The 18769-nt window shown below is 29.3% G+C and overlaps 1 protein-coding gene across 1 annotated transcript; it reads right to left on the bottom strand.

Moving 5' to 3' along the window:
- Window positions 1–2438: 2438 nt before the first annotated feature.
- LOC110818390 (GDSL esterase/lipase APG-like) lies at window positions 2439–4309 on the bottom strand. Its single transcript, XM_022047259.2, has 5 exons — window positions 4021–4309; window positions 3784–3914; window positions 3391–3624; window positions 2984–3239; window positions 2439–2843 (listed from the first exon to the last, which is right to left on the bottom strand). Exons 1-5 carry the CDS (start codon window positions 4259–4261, stop codon window positions 2650–2652), a joined length of 1056 nt encoding a protein of 351 aa, XP_021902951.1. The 5' UTR covers window positions 4262–4309; the 3' UTR covers window positions 2439–2649.
- Between the last annotated feature and the right edge of the window lie 14460 nt (window positions 4310–18769).

The raw sequence follows: 18769 nt of genomic DNA, 5'->3' as shown, positions 1-18769 counted from the left end.
AAATGGAAAAGTCTATGGTGGCACTAAAGAAACAAAAGATCTGGCACAGGAAAAAGGCTAGATTTGAATTGCTAGAAGGAGAAATTTCTTAGAAGTTTAAGTAGGTTCTACTTTTAAGTTTTATAAATTGAGTTTTTCTATTTAGAAACAGAAGATACATTTCAGCAAAAAAACTTAATGAAGAATTGCCGGTTTAGACACTCAAGGAAAGCTCATATGGTGATGGAGCTGGAACCCAAAGCTAAAAATTCTATTTTTTCTTCTACTCTATGAAACTAGGAAGCACCTAAGGACATAATCTCTCCAAAAGTTTGTTTATATCCTTTTTTATTTTATTTTTTTTAAAATAGCATATCATTTTTTAACTTAAAAGCTTGTTTTTAAAGAAAAGCATTTTGTAAAACTTATTGTGCCCACGAAGGGGTGTGCGTTGCCAATTTGTTAGCACGTGCCTCTCATAGTGCACTACATGCATAGATTTGCTTGACCTTCACATTGTCATAAGGGCTACTTTACAACTAAAAACAAATCTTGCATGAACATAAAAATGTATGAGATACTTGTTCCAAATGCTTGTTTTTAGCAACGAGTCTAGATTAGGTATGTTGCGAAAGATGATTTAGGTTGACGCCTATTGTCCTAAAGAAACCAAAAAAAAAAAAAAGTTAAAAAAACCTTAAGATGAAACAACTGAGAATAAAAATTAAATATGTAAAAAATAAAAAAATTTCGGTCTTAACCATTTGGATATTGTCTATTGGGTTGAAGTCCAACGCTGATCCACCCAAAACATACACAATAGAGGGAAACATGTCAAATGATATTTTTAAATAAAAAGTTAAATAACGCATGAGTTCTGAAGTGAAAACGAATAAAAATTTAAGAAAGTACCTAAATGTTATCTAAATTCTAAACAACGTGTAATGAGAAATAATAATTATTGTAGCTAACCCCAAAGCTGACATGTATATAATAATATGTGCAGAAATACAAAAAGATATAGATAGATAGATAAATAAATAATTTTTGCAACTAACTCTAAATAGACATACATATACTAATAGGTGCAAAAAAAAAAGAAGAAAGAATGATAGTTATATAAATATATTGGGGGCAAATGGAAAATAAAAAATGGAAGCCACAAAAGTGTAGTTCAAATTCAAACGCTTCGCACGAAAAGTAGGCAATGTTATTCCATTCAATAAATTCAAACCCTAAATGGGATATGTTTGTATTCAGATTCTTGTACTAGCCTTCAAATACAAACTCTGGCAGATTAAGGCTCAAAACTTGTTGTATCTACCTCTGAACTCGTAACAAGCTCTCATATGTTTGACCTTTAAAATGTATAATGGTAGTATTATTATGTCTGATTCTGCCAAAACTATTATTGGAGTAGTGTAAAGATGAGAATTGTCTGTTATGATGAGAGACTTTAAATACGATTATTAAATTGAAATAGAAATATATCTATAATCATACTATAACCGACTTGGGAGGAGAACACTCAGACCAATAACACCACTAACAATATACCGTGAATTGACATTCGCTCTAATCCCCAGGAATTAAGCCCAAAGACGCTTAAAAATTGCTTCCAAAACCTGCTCTAGGCCTAATGAGATTATAATTCTATCTTTTTGTCTAACTAATCTTCTTTATATTTATGTAGATTATGTTTTTTAAGTCATACCATAAACACTTTGTGATATGACATTTTAGTTTAGATTGTTGTGTGATCTTTAAGAAAGAATAAGTTGTATTGAAGTTGAAAAAAAGTATAGATTTAGTTTGCAAGAAGTTTATTTAGATATGGTAAATGTTTGATTAGGAATCATAAATTATTTAAATTTTAGAATTACATATTTAAAAATGATTTGCAATAAATTTGGGGTTAGAATTTGATTAGGATGAAATTAAAATGTTACTGGCAGTAGTGTTTAGTAATTATTAATTTGCAAATTATACAAGTAGTCCAGAAAGTGATATATGTCGAAAGTCTTCATACTATTTTAATTTTTTAGAAATTTATTTGTAATTAGCTACGGAATTAATTAATAAATTAATTATTATTAGTATATTATTTCAATTATATTCTGTTGGTGATTTCATGTATAGTCCTATAAAAGCATTACTCGTAGCATTTAACAGAGTAAAAAAAAAAAAAAAAGATAATAATAATTTTGGGGGAGTAAATTAAAAGTGTTTTAAGGCCAGAGGCAGAAAATTAAATCAGCCGTACCCTGAGCTTACCATACTTCTGCCAAACAAATTAAAAGATAAACAGTAGATGGTCTCCTCAACTTCTGCATTATCAAAGCGTAAACAGTAGTTTTTTGTTTTTTGTTTTTTGTTTTTTAATACTTGCATCATCATTATTCTTGGATTATTACAAAAAGAATATGAAATCTAAAATTTGAACTCACACCCTCGTAACATAGAGTAAAAACATCAATCATTTCTTCAATTATACTTAATAATTCATCTAATAACTTTGTCCGACAGTAAATTTAATAATAATGGTTGAAAAAGAGCAAACACGATTGAAAAAAAGAAACATAATTATCGAGAAAAATAAAGTAGATCTAATAGCAAAAGAGAAACATGATTGAAAAACATCGACGACGACGAAGACAACAAAACACTAATCTAAACAAGAGAAAGGCCTTGAAAAAGCACAGCATCAGCAAGAAGTTGATTGGTAGCCTCAGACAAATGGACTGTATCCCAAAACACGTACTCATCTGCATTTGAACATATCCCTTCTCTTCCTGGCTTGCATAAGTATCTGTTTGTTTTTACACTCCCGGCTCCACAACATCCTTTTCTTGCTTCCACAAAACCTGCCATTCATTCCCATTTACTTAAATTATAGAGATGAATATGTAGATATCATAAGTATTATAAAATTCAACCGGACTATTGTAGCACCTAAATGCTTTTCTTTTTTTGGTAGTTAAAATGGTTCCGAAGAAATAATTACCGTGCTTGGAAGGAGATTGGACAATCTCAAGGAGCGGATTGAAGATGTCAAGAACCGTAATCTTGAGATCGGGAAATTGTTTCCTTAAGCTTGCTGCAGATGAATTAATCTTGTCATTGAAATTTTGTGCACCCTTATTAATGCTAATAACACAGCCTTTCTCATGGGATCTGAACAAATCAATTGCTGCTGGAAGACAACCTAACGGTGGCAATGAAGTCACCCCAATTCTTCTAGCTCCTAATCCATACAACTCCTGTTTTGCAAAATTTTTTGTTATATAATATTTTTTTCTGGGTTAGTGCTTTATTGGCCAAATTTTGTTTAAAAATTGACTTCTCGGATCATCATCGATGCTTATTAATCTCAATAATCTAAGTAAAAGCAGAAGCATAATAGAATATTACCTTGACGAAATTTGAGAAGGAAGATGCAAGAAATGAGGCATATTGGTCAGGAGTATATGCCTTTTTAAGTGAAGAACTAAGATAATAATTCTGTAGAAAATCAGCAGTGCCAGCACTCAATACATAGAGTGCTTCTTTGACGATATATTCTGATTTGTTGCCACCCACCAACTCATTTAATTTACTTTTGTACTCCTTGAAATACTCTAGTTGTCCAGACAAAGGTATTGCTTGCTGCAAACAGCCCACCAATAAATATATATACACGCATATAATAAACCATGTATAGATAAAAAATCTCCTAAACTGAAACAGACCAATGACTAAAATAGTAAGCAGTTGAAAACTCAGATAGATATTAAATAATCGATTGAACTTATAATTGTATTTTACTTTGTGGACGGCGGCATCGTGGTCGTAACCAGCTGCAGCCGAAGCAAAACTGGCACCAAGAAGAAGGTTTTTCCCGGAAGCTTGTGGGCTAAGATATGGTGGAGGATAAGCGTGGAAGCCCATAATGTCAGCTGTAATGAAAAGACAGAGCACTCTGTTTTAACTTTTTATGTTTTGTTTAAACTTTATATATGTGTGTGTGTTTAAGAAGACGATGAAAGAAAAAGTTTGACTCACTGAGAATGTCTATAACCAGTTTGCCATTACAGAACCTTCCAGTGGGTTTATGAGTGATGAAATCTGTTCCATAAGGAGCGTAATTAGCTTTGAAAGTTGTATGGCGGTGATTGTTGTTGCCGACGTCTAATGCCGAGTCTCCAAACGTTATCACCGCCGGGAAAATAGGCGCTTCATCTCCACAAACTGAATATGCAAACACGACCAGAAAAACCAGAACTTTCATATAATCAATCTTCATTTTTAGACATATGTGTATGTAGCTACTTGCACACACCTTGTATGTACATGCATATATATATATATACACACACACATACATACAATGAGACGCAGGGAGTGGTAAGTAGAAGTAAATTTAATATTTCTTTTTAAAAAATAAAAAATAAAAATTAACTTATTTCGTATGATTTTTGTACGCTAATCATAATAAAAATTTGTAAAACTTAAAAGAAAAAAATAGGCAGTACAATTCAGGATTTGAATTCATACCATTATAGAAATAGGCTTTATCTTATGAATTATAATTATTCATATATATTTTAAAAAATAATTATCAAATTAGTACCTAAAATTTATTACATAATATAATTTAATTTATACTATTTTTTTTATTACAATACGATCTCTATATTTTTTATTTATTTCAAATATTAATTTTTTTTTTAATTTTTTAATAAAAAAAGTTAAAAAACTAATAAAAAATATTTAAATATTTTAAAAAGATTCACATTAATTAAATTTATAAATTACTAGCAATAAAAATAGAAATAACATTTTTATTAATTTAAATAATTGGTCAAAGTTATTAAAATATTTAAACAGAATTCAATTATTTTAGTTTTTTTAATTAAAAAATAGTGTTTGAAATATAAAAAAACAAATATCGAAAACCAAAATGTAATAATTTTTTTATTCATAATTTGTAATTTTATTTATTATTAAACAACAAAAAGAGCATTTAATTTGAATTGCATTTTGGATTTAGAATATAAAATTTGTTTTAAATTTTTTTTTTTAAGGAATTAAGAGTTGAATTCAAAGTCAACGCCCGTCTTCACCCTATTCACACCGAAACGTGATTAGTCATATATTTGTTACAAAATAATTGTTTTTTTAATTTTATAAAATATGTTATTATGAACTTTAATGTGCGTAGCTGCTAATACCTAACCACGCATTTCAAAATCAGAACATTAATTATATATCTAATTTTCTTATATTTTTTTTTTGAATTTCCAAATTGGTCTTCATAACTTTCAGCTGTTCCCCACTCTTAATTCAAGTTTTTTACACTGCAGAGATGTGTTCTAGTTATGTTATAATTAAATTTCAAAAAAAAAAAAAAACATAAAATTTTATTTTATATATAAAAGTAAACCCAAGATTTATAAATTACATAGAATTAAACCCAAATAAAAATTTTCAATTAAAAAAGAAAATATTTTATTTGGATCGTACATAAATCTTTTACATCAACTTTCATCTAGAATTATATACTACTATAATTTTATTTTTTAAATTGAAGAAAAGTTAATTTATTCTACTTATAAAATTTGACAAAAATATTTGCATGAAAGAAGATAATACATAACACCAATCGGACAAAAGACCGACAAAAAAGCATTTAATGCATGCAAAAAAATAAAGATAATCATTTAATATATATTTTTTTTAAAAAAATGTTATTATTTTTTATGAAATTGTCTATTTAAGTTAAATTATTATTTCGTATTATTTAATTATTACAATTTATAATCTTTTATTAAAAATATAATCTAGAATATGTAATAATATATGCATATAAATCAGTTTTTATTTACCAAAACTAATTTTTATTTTTCCTGTTTAATCAATAATCAATATTAAAGGCATCCACGTTGGAAGTTGAAGATTTACAAGAAAATTTCTAGTAATGTTATCTTAATGGGATTAAACTCTGTATTTAATATACATAAATAGATAATTATTAGTGTAATAATTCACTAAAACAGAGTATTCACAATATATTACAAAATAATAATTTTTAAACATAATAAGTAAGAGATAAATTTGTACACTAATTTATAAAATAAATTATTTTTTTCAATTCAATGTAATAAATTGAACTTTCGATAAAAAATAACAAAAAAGCATATCAATTGCCAAGGAATTTTCTTTTCTAATAAGATATCAAAACAAAATATGATTTAGCATATTTTTTCTTTTCTAACAAAAGATCAACAATCAAAGTCTAATATGATTAAAAAGCTCTTCAGCTCAATAATTTCCTCTGATTTTCCTTCTCGATAATCTCGTTAAAGAGCTCAAGTTAAAGAACTCTAGTTCTTGTTTTTTAAATCTTCTTTCTTCAAAGAACATGGAAAATATCATCTCTCAAGTTTTTTTTATAATAAAATACACCCTCGATGATCCACTTGGTCATTTCTTTCGTATCATTCATATGGTCTAGATATAATACTGACGTTTCAGCAACTCACTGGAGATAATTACACATTCTATAACAAAGTGATGCAATCGCACTTTTGTAAAAAAAAAAAAAAGTTAGGGCTCATTGATGGATCTGTAACGAAGCTTGATGATAATGATCAAAGTCTTCTTACTCATGGATTTGTAAAAATAATATGATAATTTCCTTAATTTTAAACTGTATCAAAAGAAACTTTAATAGGTTTTATATTTTATGAGTTTGTATCTAAAATGTGGATTCACCTTCATGATCAATTCTAGCAAAGCACCAATTCAAGAATTTTTTAATTCATATGAGATCTTATCTACCATGTATAGAATTAAAACTTTGTGATTGTATATTATACTAAGTGGGAAGAGTTGAATAATTTTTAACCTATATGTTCTTGTGAGAAGTGCATGTGTGGAGGGATTAGTGAATTTTATAGTTGTTTTGAAAGTGAATATGTTTCATCCTTTCTCATGGATTGAATGATAGTGTCTCTTAGATAAGAGGACAAATCCTACATATAGATCTCTTTCCATTTATAAACAAAGTTTTCTTCCTAATTTCTCAAGAGGATTAGCAACAAGCTATTAGTTTACCTCTACTTTGAAGTTAACTGAGTCATGTGCAAGAGTGACTTTCATGACTAAAAGTGAAAACTTTAAAAGGCATTATACGAATAAGAATTCAAGAAGAGACATGCCTTTTTATGCTAATTGAAAGAAAATGATATTCATCGACTAAGCTATCCAAAACTAATGATTTGTGTAAAAAATAATAAATAAAAGTAAAGGGGAATACCAGATTGCGCAGGTGGTGTTCCACGATGGTGATGGGTGAGGAAGCGAGAGAATCGTGAGGGAACTCTTCACTACAATGGCTGAATGAGGCAAACACCTATTTACCTACAAGAAAGACAAGGAAGAATGCGAGAAATAGAGAAAAATAGAGGCTTTTTAATGCTGTGTCAACTGCAATAGAGGAGGAAAGCAGAGTAGGTATGCTATTAATGAAACAAAGCATTTTGGTGTGGGTTAGGTCGGTTTGCTTCATACAAGACCGATAATATCGTCCCTCAAGATGGAGAGCAGACATTTTCTACTCCCATCTTGATCATGTGTTCCTTGAGAAGCCAATTAAATGAAGCTTTAGTGAAAATGTCTACTAGTTATTGTTTGTTGTTCACATACCTCGTGACTATACTCCCTTCCTGTACTTCATCTATAACTAAGTGGCAATCTGTCTTAATGTGTCTGGTCATCTCATGAAATATAAGATTAGCAGCTATATGTATAGTAACCTTGTCATCCCAATATAAGTCTGTTGCTTCTAAATTACACATTTTAAGGTCATCAAATAAGTACTTTACCCAAGTTAACTCACAACATACACTCACATAGCTTATATTCTGTCTTTATTGAAGATCTAGAAGTTGTTTGTTGTTTATCATATTTCCAAGATATCAATGAATTTCCTAAAAAATATAATATCTTGTAACATATTTTCTTGGGTCTGGACTTCCTGCCTAATCACTGTTAGTATAAGCTTTTAGTTTTAATTTAGATGTATTTGAGTAAAACAAACGTTGACCTACTGTACCTTTAACATACCCTAAGACTTTGTATGCAGCCCTCAAGTGACAGTCTCTAGGACTCTCCATGAATTGGCTTAGAATTTGAACAGAGTAAGCTAGGTCAGGCCTAGTCAATGTGAGGTACATTAACCTTTTAATCAACCTCTTGTACATTATTTGATCTAGTATTAGCTTTCATTCATCCTTCGAAAGTTTAATATTTTAGTTAAAGGAAGTGATGAGGTTCTGCTTCTTAGAACCTCTGCATCTTTCAAAAAGTCTAAGACATATTTCTTCTGGTATACATGAACTCCTCTTTTTGACCTAACAACTTTAATGCCAAGGAAATACTTTAAATTTCTAAATCCTTAATTTCAAATTTATTATCCAACGTTATTTTTATTTCTTTAATTATATATTCATCATTACCTGCCGTAATGATGTCATCAACATATACAAGTAGTACTGTAAAACTCTTACCATTAGTCTTTACGAAAAACCTGTACTTAACCTTAGACTACTTGAATACATAATTTCTCTTCTCTCCTTTTAGGATGCTTATGAGAAGTTCCATGTATACTTAATCATTTAAATCTCCATGAAAAAAAGGTATTTTGACATCTAGCTGTTGAAGGTGTCATCCGTTGATCGCAGCTAGAGCCAACAATATTCATAAGAAAATAATTTTAGCCACATGTGAGAATGTCTCTTGATAGTCTTGATCTTCTCTTTGGGTAAACCCTTAGCAACAAGTCTAGCTTTGTGTCTCTCGATGGTCCCATCTCCTTTGAATTTTACTTTATAAACCCATTTGCATTTGATTTCTCTCTTTCCTGTTAGTAAATCTACTATTTTTCAAGTATTATTTTCTTTAAGAGTTTGGAGTTTATTTTTCATTACATTTCTCCTGTTTGGGTCCTTGTTAGCCTCCTTATCTGAACTTGGTTAGTAATGGGATACTACACTAAGTATGTACTTCTTGTGTTCCCCTATAAGTTTACTGTATGCAACAGTGCTTGATAGGGGAATGACACCACCATTGTGAACTTCCAGATCAGGCTTATAAAGGCCCAGAATCTTAAAAAAAATGAATTTATATTTTAAATGTAGAAGCGAATAATAGAATTAGAATTTACATTTCTTACACAATAAATTAGAATACCTAATAGAGTTACAAAAATGTACATTCTAAAAGACAAACGGTAATTAAAGAAAATAAAGCGAATAAATAAGCATCGTAGGACAACCTTCACTAGCACTTGAAGGGAGTCCAGATGGTGAATTACTCACAACCCTCTTGCTGATCGAGATCTGGATCTTAGTCTTTTTGATCTAAAATAGTTAATGAAAGGGTGATGTACACTACACCAGTAAGAATATCACACTAATCACATATACGGAAAAATGAATATTGGTAAAAATCAGAAAAATAACTAATGGAGCACTTGCTTTAATTAAATACATTTAACTTAAAGATGTTTGTTTGATACTTAGCGTTATGAGTTTTTCAAAAACCAACCTATGAAGACCAATATCCATACTATTTTTCATTTTCATGCATAAGAGAACAAGAGACGATAATTTTTCTTTCTTGCTTATTTACTAGTACTCCTAGGAGTCCATAAGGATGTCTCCCTACTTATAAACTCAATATTTAATTTTAACAATTAACTGGCTATCTCCATACTTCATCCAGTAATGAGCGTTAAACATTCCATTGCCTCGATACTCTATCCGGTATGAGGGTAAACTATATCTCCCAAATATTTTCGGTATGGGACCTCCTAGTTCCATTCAACTAAAGTGACGTTCACAGTAGGGTTCCTTATGTACCGTGCCCGTCCACCCTTTCCCTGAGTACCTAATAAGTCTTTCATATAAAAATTCCCATCAAGCAAAATGATTAACAAACGCATACCAATATCTTATATTATATTTACAGATCAATTAGATGATATTTATGCAGATAATATAGCTTATCATAATAAGGAATCGAGTAACCAAATAATCGAATAAATAAGATAAATCAATAAGACCATTGAAAGTATAAATTAAGAACATGCACAATACAATAACAAGCAAGTAGGAGCGTATAGAAAAAAAAACAGGAAATCAAGACAATTGTGAACCAATCAGTTCCGTCTCCACTAATGACCTGTAATTATTTTTAGGATTTTTTAATTTTCGTAAAATACAAAATTATACATCATTAATGCTTAATTTACTATAACGTGGAATAGGATGAGGGATCCTCACCCGGATCGGTCTTTCAAGATGTCGCGCTGTCTACCACGCCTCCTAATGGGTACTGGGTTTCTTGAATTTTTTCTGCATAATTTAAAACACTCGTCACATATCTAAAAATACTCCAAAAATTTAAAATTGGTGTCCAAAATCATACTTGGTAGGTAGTTCAAATACTGCCTGAAAAACATATAATGCATATTTGGTGTATAAAATTAAGTACAAATATGATCGTTCAATAGAGCTTTATAGACTTTGTCTGGTTGCAAAGGGCTACATGCAACAAAAGGGAGTTCATTTTAATGAGATTTTTTTGTTGTTGTTATGATACTAACAACAAATTATTAGTAGTATTGTTAATAACTCAGAATTGACATTTAATCCAACTCGACGTTAATGCCTTTATAGATGAGTCTTAAATGAGCCTTTCAGCGATCGTAACAACAGGGAGCATTTAGCTTCTGGTTCACGTGTTTGCAAACTTCATATATCTATTGTAAAGACCTGGAACTTAAATAGAAATAAAGTTATATATTAAATATGGAAGTAAAATAATAGAGTTAGGGTTTACATTCATTACACAATATTTTAGAATACCCAATAGGATTACGAGAATGTCTCTTCTAAAAGAACAAACGAAAATCAAAGAAATAAACAAAAAGCAAATAACTAAACAATTTTAGGACGATCTTTACTAGCTTTTGAAAGTAGTTTGGGTGGTGAACTATTCACAACCTCCTTATTGATCAGGATCTGGATCTTAGTCCTCTTAATCTAAAATAATTAATGAAGGGGTGAGTTACACTAACCCAATACGAATATCACATTAATCACAGATACGGAAAACTGAAAATTGGTAAAAATCAGAAAAATAACCAATAGAATCCTTAATTTAATGTAAATTCATTTACTATAAAGAAAGTAATTTATTTTATATTGTGTAACAAGTCTTTTCCAACAATAACTTATAAAAATTCATTTGTATGCACTATTATTTATCATATATAAGATGATAAGAAACGATCATTTTATATTTTTACTCACTTACTGGTACCACTGGGGTCCATAGGGATGTCCTCCTACTCGTGAACCTAATATCCAATTAGACAATTAACCAGTCGTCACCATACCCCGTCCAGTAATGAGCGCCAAATATTTCACCACCTCGATATCCTATCCGATATGAAGGTGAACCATATCTCTTAAACCTTACTGGTAAGGGATTTTCCAGTCCCGTCCGACTAAAGTAACGTTCACTGTAGGGTTTCCTATATACCGGGTCAGTCTGCCCTTTTTCGGGTCTTTCCTATACAGATTTTCATTAGCATCACAATCAACTATGCAATAATCATATCTCATTTTATACTCACCGTTCACTTAAATAATAATATAGTTTAACACAAACAAATAACCAATGACCGAAATACCAGCACGCAGTATAGGGGAAACAAATAACAAGATAACTAAAAAGACCCTAAAAACTATTAATTGAGTTACGCATAGTATAATAGTAAACACATATAGACAATATAAAAAAATAAACAGGAAATCAAAATGACTGTGAAATAACTGATTCTGGCTCCACTAGTGACTTGTAATTATTGTTAAGATTCTTTAATTTTTCATAAAAATACATAATTATTAATTATTAAGTTTCAACTTGTTATAATGGAGAAAAGAGTGAGGGATCCTTACCCAAATTAGTGTCCGAAATATCGAACTTTTTACTGTGCCCAGTGGCAGTCCCCAGGTTTCTTGAATTTTTCTGCGGATATTAAAACACGCTTCACGAACCTAAAAATGTCTCAAACAACTCAAAATCGATGGTAAAAATCCTTTCCGATCAATTTTGAAGTTCCAGCACAGCGGCACCGACGCCCGCGGTGGTGGTTTGCCTCAGCTTGGCCGTTTTCAACTACTTTCAGTCGCCTTTATATATATTCATGCGAAAAAATACATTAGGGGGTCTCAGTTGGCTGAAAAAATCAGAAAACAGAAACCTACCAGTGGTGGGGTTTTTCGAGTACGGCAGTTCCGCCAGCTCACTGCGGTTGGGATTTTTTTTTTCAGTCAACCTGTAAAAAATAGAACGGTGAACACAACAGTGAAAAAATCACGTGAAACAGGAATTGGGAAGGGGCTCATCGGAGGAGGTTGCGGGTTTTGTCCGTGCGGTATTGTCGGGCTTTGCCCGCGGTTTCTGGTACACTCGCCGTTTGTTTTGGTTCGATATGCCCACAGGGGTGCTCATAATTAAATTTCGAGTTAGTAAGAGAATTTTTACCTTTTCTGGCGGTCAAGAGTTGCTCCAGTTCGGTGGTGGTCGACGATTAGCTCCCTTCTCCGGCGACTGGTTCTTCTTCTCCGTTGAAAGACTGGCTGCTAAGGTTTGGGTTTAGTGTGATGCGAAATATTTATACTCATCTCGTATTAATCTGAACTGTTCGTCACGTTTGATCTCGACCGTTCGATCGCACCTAAGGAAAAAATGAATCTAGGCTATTTATCGTGTTTGATCTCGACCATCTGATAGCGTTTAAAGAGAAAATAAATTTGGATTGTTCATCGCGATTTGATCTCGATCATCCGATCACGTTTAAAAAGGGAACAAATTCGGGTCGTCCACACTCGCGGGATCGATCCTAGATCGTTCGATTGCGGGACACGCGGATCCCTGCGTGACATCCCGCGTGGCACCGACGTCAGCGTTCCTTTCCACCTGGAGTGCCCCGGTTCGTTGGAGTTGCTGACTGGGTGGTCCTGCGCAACAAAATTTTCTTTATTTGCACTATGACCCCCAGTTTCTGATTTTTCTTTCAAAAACATCATCCGAACTCAAAATTTCACCCATTTTTCCCAAACTTCTTTTTTAATTTCATCTTCAACCTATTTTTTTTCTATAAATTCAAAAAAAATTAAAATAAATTAATTTAAAAATAATTTTTTTATATTTTTAAAATGTTAAAATTAATCATGAGCCAAATTTTGGGCCCAAATATTACATCTATAATACGCATCAAGACAATGTTATTTAAAATTTATTGATGCACTACTTCAATTTGAATTTTATCAATCTATATTAGATTACTGCTTGTTCACTAAAGGTATTGCTCCTTATTCATTACTTTATTGGTTTATGTTGATGACATTATGATTGCTAGTCCCTTTGTAAATACTATCAATTCCTTCAAATAATTTCTTTATACACAATTTAAGTTAAAAGATTTAAAAGTCTTGAAGTTTTTTTTTTTTTTTGGAGATTGCCATATCCTCCATTAGTACATTTCTATATCAAATACATTATACTTTACAGTTATTAAAATATACTAAATTTTTATCTTTTGCACTTATTCCTGTGGATCTTATATCTTAATTGAATCTTCATAAAAATGAATCATTATATGATGTTGCTTCTTATCATAAGCTTATAGCAGATTTTTTATATCTAGTTATTCTTATACCTGACATTTCTTTTATAGTAAATAAACTTAACCAATTTGTGCCCTAGACATGTTTTCCTCATTTACAAATAGAACAGATATTGCCCCACTACCTTAAAGCAACACCTAGATAAGGTATTTCCCTTTGTTCATCAAGTTTATTACAATTAAAAGTATTTTATGATACTGACTAGGCATCTTGCTTGACTCCAAAAAATTTACTCTAGGTATTATTATTATTATTATTTTTAGATTATATGATCTCCTATAGAGCCAAAAAACAGTCTATAATTTCCAATTCTTCTATAGAATTTGAATATTATGTCTTAACTTTAACAACTAATGAGTTGCTCTTGATTAAATAATTGCTTCACAATTTGTGTTGATGTTTCACAGCTTGCATTGACTTTTATGACAGTCAAACAATGGTATTTAGAGCTTCTACACATTGGAGTTGATCACCACATTGGAGTTTTTGTACACATTAAACACATTGGAGTTGATCATCACTTTATTTGAGATTAGATTCTCACATCAAGTTTCTTCCATTTGGTCTCACCACTAACTTGCATATATCTTAATTAAAGCCTTATCTTCTTATGATATGCTTCTTCTACGTCTAAGATGGTGGTTAGAAATATATTTACACCATCTTGAGGGAAAGTATTATAAGTGTACAATAAATGGTTGTTATTTTTTTCTTTTTATTTTAATTAGTTAATTAGTTTACCTCTGTCATTAGCCTTGATGATATATCTATAATAAAGATGAAATTTTCTTAACTCATTAGTTTAAACGGACATAAACCAACAAATAACCATCTCCTAGATTGTCAAAATTTAACACTAAAGAAGAAAAAAGAAATAAAACAAGGGGCTATAATAAACAAAAAACAATAGAGTAACCACAACAAAATATACCTATAATAAAGAAAAAAGAGAGCAAATGCAACCAATGATAACTTAGAAACCTGACCACAAAAAGTTGTCACTGAAGAAAAAAATCATATAGAGAAAACTCTTTAGGAATAAGGAGCCAATATCAATTAGCGAAAATTGAACACAATTTATAATAGATATTGTAAAATCTAAAACTTTTTCCTTTTGAATAATGGAAATTTTCTAAACTAAAATAAAAACAAACTTCAAATATGAAACAGAGGATGGAAGAGTTTTTGTCATAGCTACAAAGCTGAAAATGCTTAGTGACGCTTAAGTGTGAAGATGAAGATGGATGAAGGAGGTTATAACCCTAAAAAGTTGAAGATGCTCATTGATGTAGAGCTTAGGATCAACCAAAGTGATTAAAAAACTCCACATATATTTAGCATAAAAAAACTTAAATCCCTAAATAAATTTTCATATTTAACTCACAATCAACCTGTAATTGAGAACTAAGATAATTAGAATAACTGAATTGATTAGAACCCTACAAGAAAAATCTTGATAAGTTGAAATCAACTTAAGAAAAAAATTGATAAAAATATGACAAGTTACCTTGATAAGTAGACATCAATTTCTCACTCAACAAAAAAATTGAAGAAACCTCTCTAAAAAGCATTTCTTCATAATGAGCAACTTAACTAGCGATTAACTAAAGTTAAAAGCATAATTTTATTGATTTCAAACTTTTATGTTTACAAACCAATGAAATAAGACATTATATAGCATAAACCTTACTAATTCTAATCGAATTCAAAAACTAAATCTTGGAAAAATTCTAACTACATTCTTATTTAAGATTCTAATAAGATATTAATTTAAACAAGCATAAACATAATTAAAATAAAAGTTTTCTCTTTTGATAGGTGTTGGTGTTGTGGTGACTTCTCCATGCTTTATTGTACTTGGATTTAGACTTCAATATTTAATTAATTGTTGTTAAAGAAGTTGAGTTGAAATTGCTTTAAATGGCTTCCAAATTAAAGTAGAAAACAAACTTTATTCCATGAGAGAATTTAGGAAAAAATCCAAGACAAAATCTATAAGAAAATCCAATAAGAAATCTAAGAAAAAATTTAGGAGAAAATGTAGAATTTTGTACTATGAGATGAAAAAAAAATGTAATCCCGTTCAAGACTTGTAATAATAGGATTTTTCTTCTCTTATCTTAACAAGGACTTTAAATTGATAAAAGCTTTTTGTTTTGATGATGTAAACATCTCGAAATACAATCATACTTGATATGATAAGGATTCTTGAATTCTTAAGAGATTTAATTAAAGTTGAAAACTGTTCATGAGGGGTGTTTTATTTGATTGTGGAAGAATGAATAATCAAAGTATTCAAAATTTTTAGAACTCTTATTATTCATATGATTAATGTGTCTTATAAAAGATGAATGTCCAATTATGACTCACCCAAGAGGAGTAGACAGACTCTCCAACGTGAACTTGCCCCATCCCATTCAGATGTATTTAAAAAACTCAATTTGATCTGATTTGATTTAATTCTCGTTCGGTTTAAAGCCTGCAATAAGTTCCAACGATACAGATAGTTTTAGTAGATCGTAGACTTGTTTTGAAGTTCATAAATCAACCCGCTAACTAACGAGAACACTTAATTTTGTTTAAAGATACAAATTTATGAAAATGAGAGGAAATATGAATAACCCAACTAAGAAATTGTTGATAAATCTGAAATTAATCTTAATAAAAATAAAAATTTAAAGTTTGGGTTAGTTGTTGATGTATTTATATTCCCGTAAGTACATTTGCAATTTATACTTAAATGTAAAAAAGAATAAAATATAAACAATGATAGATATAAAATGTATACTTACAATATCAAGAAAAAGTGTAATTAAGGTTTCAATCAAAGATTGATCTTAATCCACGATTTCCGGACCAAAAATTCTAAAATATTATTCTTTGTACATAATATTCAACGTTTAATTTATGGCACCGAAAGTGCATAATAATAAGATATATGTATAGATTTCATAGTTAATGATCGATTCTTTTTTTAATTTTTGTTAAAAATTATTAAAATAAAATTAAAAATACATTAATTACATCAATGACGAGTAATGTCAATTCATCTGAGTACGAAATTAATTTTTTAGAGAAAACTACAATTTGATATTTTAAGGTTTTTCATATTTATACTTTTAGTTGTGGTTTGAAAATTAATGTAGCACTTTTAATTTTAATACATTTAATATGTCCTGAATTATTAATGTCTGGAATTCATATTAGTTTTTAATACATGTAAATTTCTCTAATTTTTATGTTTTTAGTTTTAGTTCATTTAGTATTTTAATGATTAAAAATCTACACTCATTCTTATGTTAAATGCTTTAAAATCTAAATTGATCGCATATATTTTTTTACTCTTACTATTTTTTTTTTAAAATATCAACTACCAATAACCACTCGAACTAAATTAAGACTTGAGGATTACTCTAGTGTCCGTAATTATGTTTGGTTTTCAAGATTGTAGTAGAATGTAGAACAAATTTGAATTATTTTTAAGTTTTATGGTACTAAAAAAGACTTGGTTTCACAAAATTTTTACTTTATATAATTTTATATTAAGCTATAGTATAAATTTTATGTTAAATGCTAAATATATTATCAAATATTACTTTCTTAAATTTTATCATTGTAAAATAAATAATATATGTCAGTATTTATTGGCTAACAACCACATCGATTAGGATGAAAATTCTTTTTTTCTCTTTAAAAAAGATAAAAGTTCTACGAGAGCAAATAATTTAAAATAAATGGGTATCCATCTAGTTATTTTTGAACCAAGATTCTCTTGTATTTAATTTTAAAAATAAATTCTAAAATAATAATATCATTTATTTTCTAAATAATAAATTTAAAAATAATGTACTAAATAAACACAAAACAAAAAATCTTTAAACACACCAATAATTTAGAACCATTATTATAAACACTACAAGTTGCACACACCATACACATACACACACATACACATGCATTGTATGCATAATCCTACAATGATACCCATAAGAAGATGTGGTAGAAAATCAAAACAGTCCATAAAAAATCTCATAAACATATATGAAACTTAATAAATAAGATCATTATCATTTTCATTATGAATATATAATATCGGTCAACTACGAAAGTTCTTTTAAAATAATGAATAATAGATAATATAAAATCAAAGAAATGAGTGGTTATTATACCAAGGATAAAGGTCCTAAATTTTGCAATAAGATTTGATTATTCAAGAAACATACATAATAAAAAGTTATGAAACACCACAATAAGTTGTTGTAAATTAATTAAATTAAGATCCCTCCCTAATTTAATTTTTTTTTTATTTTATAATTTATAAGGTGGTTTTTTATAAAAAGAAAAAAAAAATTATGAAGTTACATTGCGGTGTGAATTATGAGTTAACAAAATTTATTATGATGAGTATATATTTATGACCTAACTAATAATATTGTTTATTTGGCTTGGCACTTGTTTTGCAAGTGGATGAGAAGGACACTCATAATTAAATAAATTCTTTACATTAAATCAAATAATATAAACGTTAATTTTTTTTTTTTAGATTTATTTAAACGAGTAATAATAAAATAAACAGAAAGTATTAAATACTTGCGTCATTAAAATTTTCGACAGAAATAGTTTTTTTTCTTTTCATTTAGTTATAAAATTTTTGAGTAATTTATAAAAATTGATTACATGATTTTTATATAAACAAATTAACCGAGAGTTTGTTTGTTGATTAGTTAATTAAGTTGAAATATTATGATTACTAGATGGATGATATTCAATTGGATAAAAAAAAGAAACAAAATTAAATTGGATAAGATATGAACAAAAAGGGGCCGGGCATTGAATGCTGCTAATACGGTGATATGAAAGTCTATTATTGTTTTTTTTGATGGCCAGAGGGACACAACAGATTAGATTTTTTTTTTCTTTTTCTTTTTCATTTAATCTTCTAAAATTAAAAAAGAAAAAAGAAAAAAATTAGGGTTCATAAGTCAAATGTAGGTAAGCTTATTTAATAACTAGTGATATGAACCAGACAGAGAAGATCACTTTTTTCT

The sequence above is a fragment of the Carica papaya genome, chromosome 4 (genome assembly GCF_054855325.1).
Source record: "Carica papaya isolate Zhongbai chromosome 4, ASM5485532v1, whole genome shotgun sequence".
In the NCBI taxonomy this organism is placed as follows: Eukaryota; Viridiplantae; Streptophyta; class Magnoliopsida; order Brassicales; family Caricaceae; genus Carica; species Carica papaya.
The sequence above is the reverse complement of the archived record's forward strand: the minus strand, read 5'-3'. Positions and strand labels throughout refer to the sequence as shown.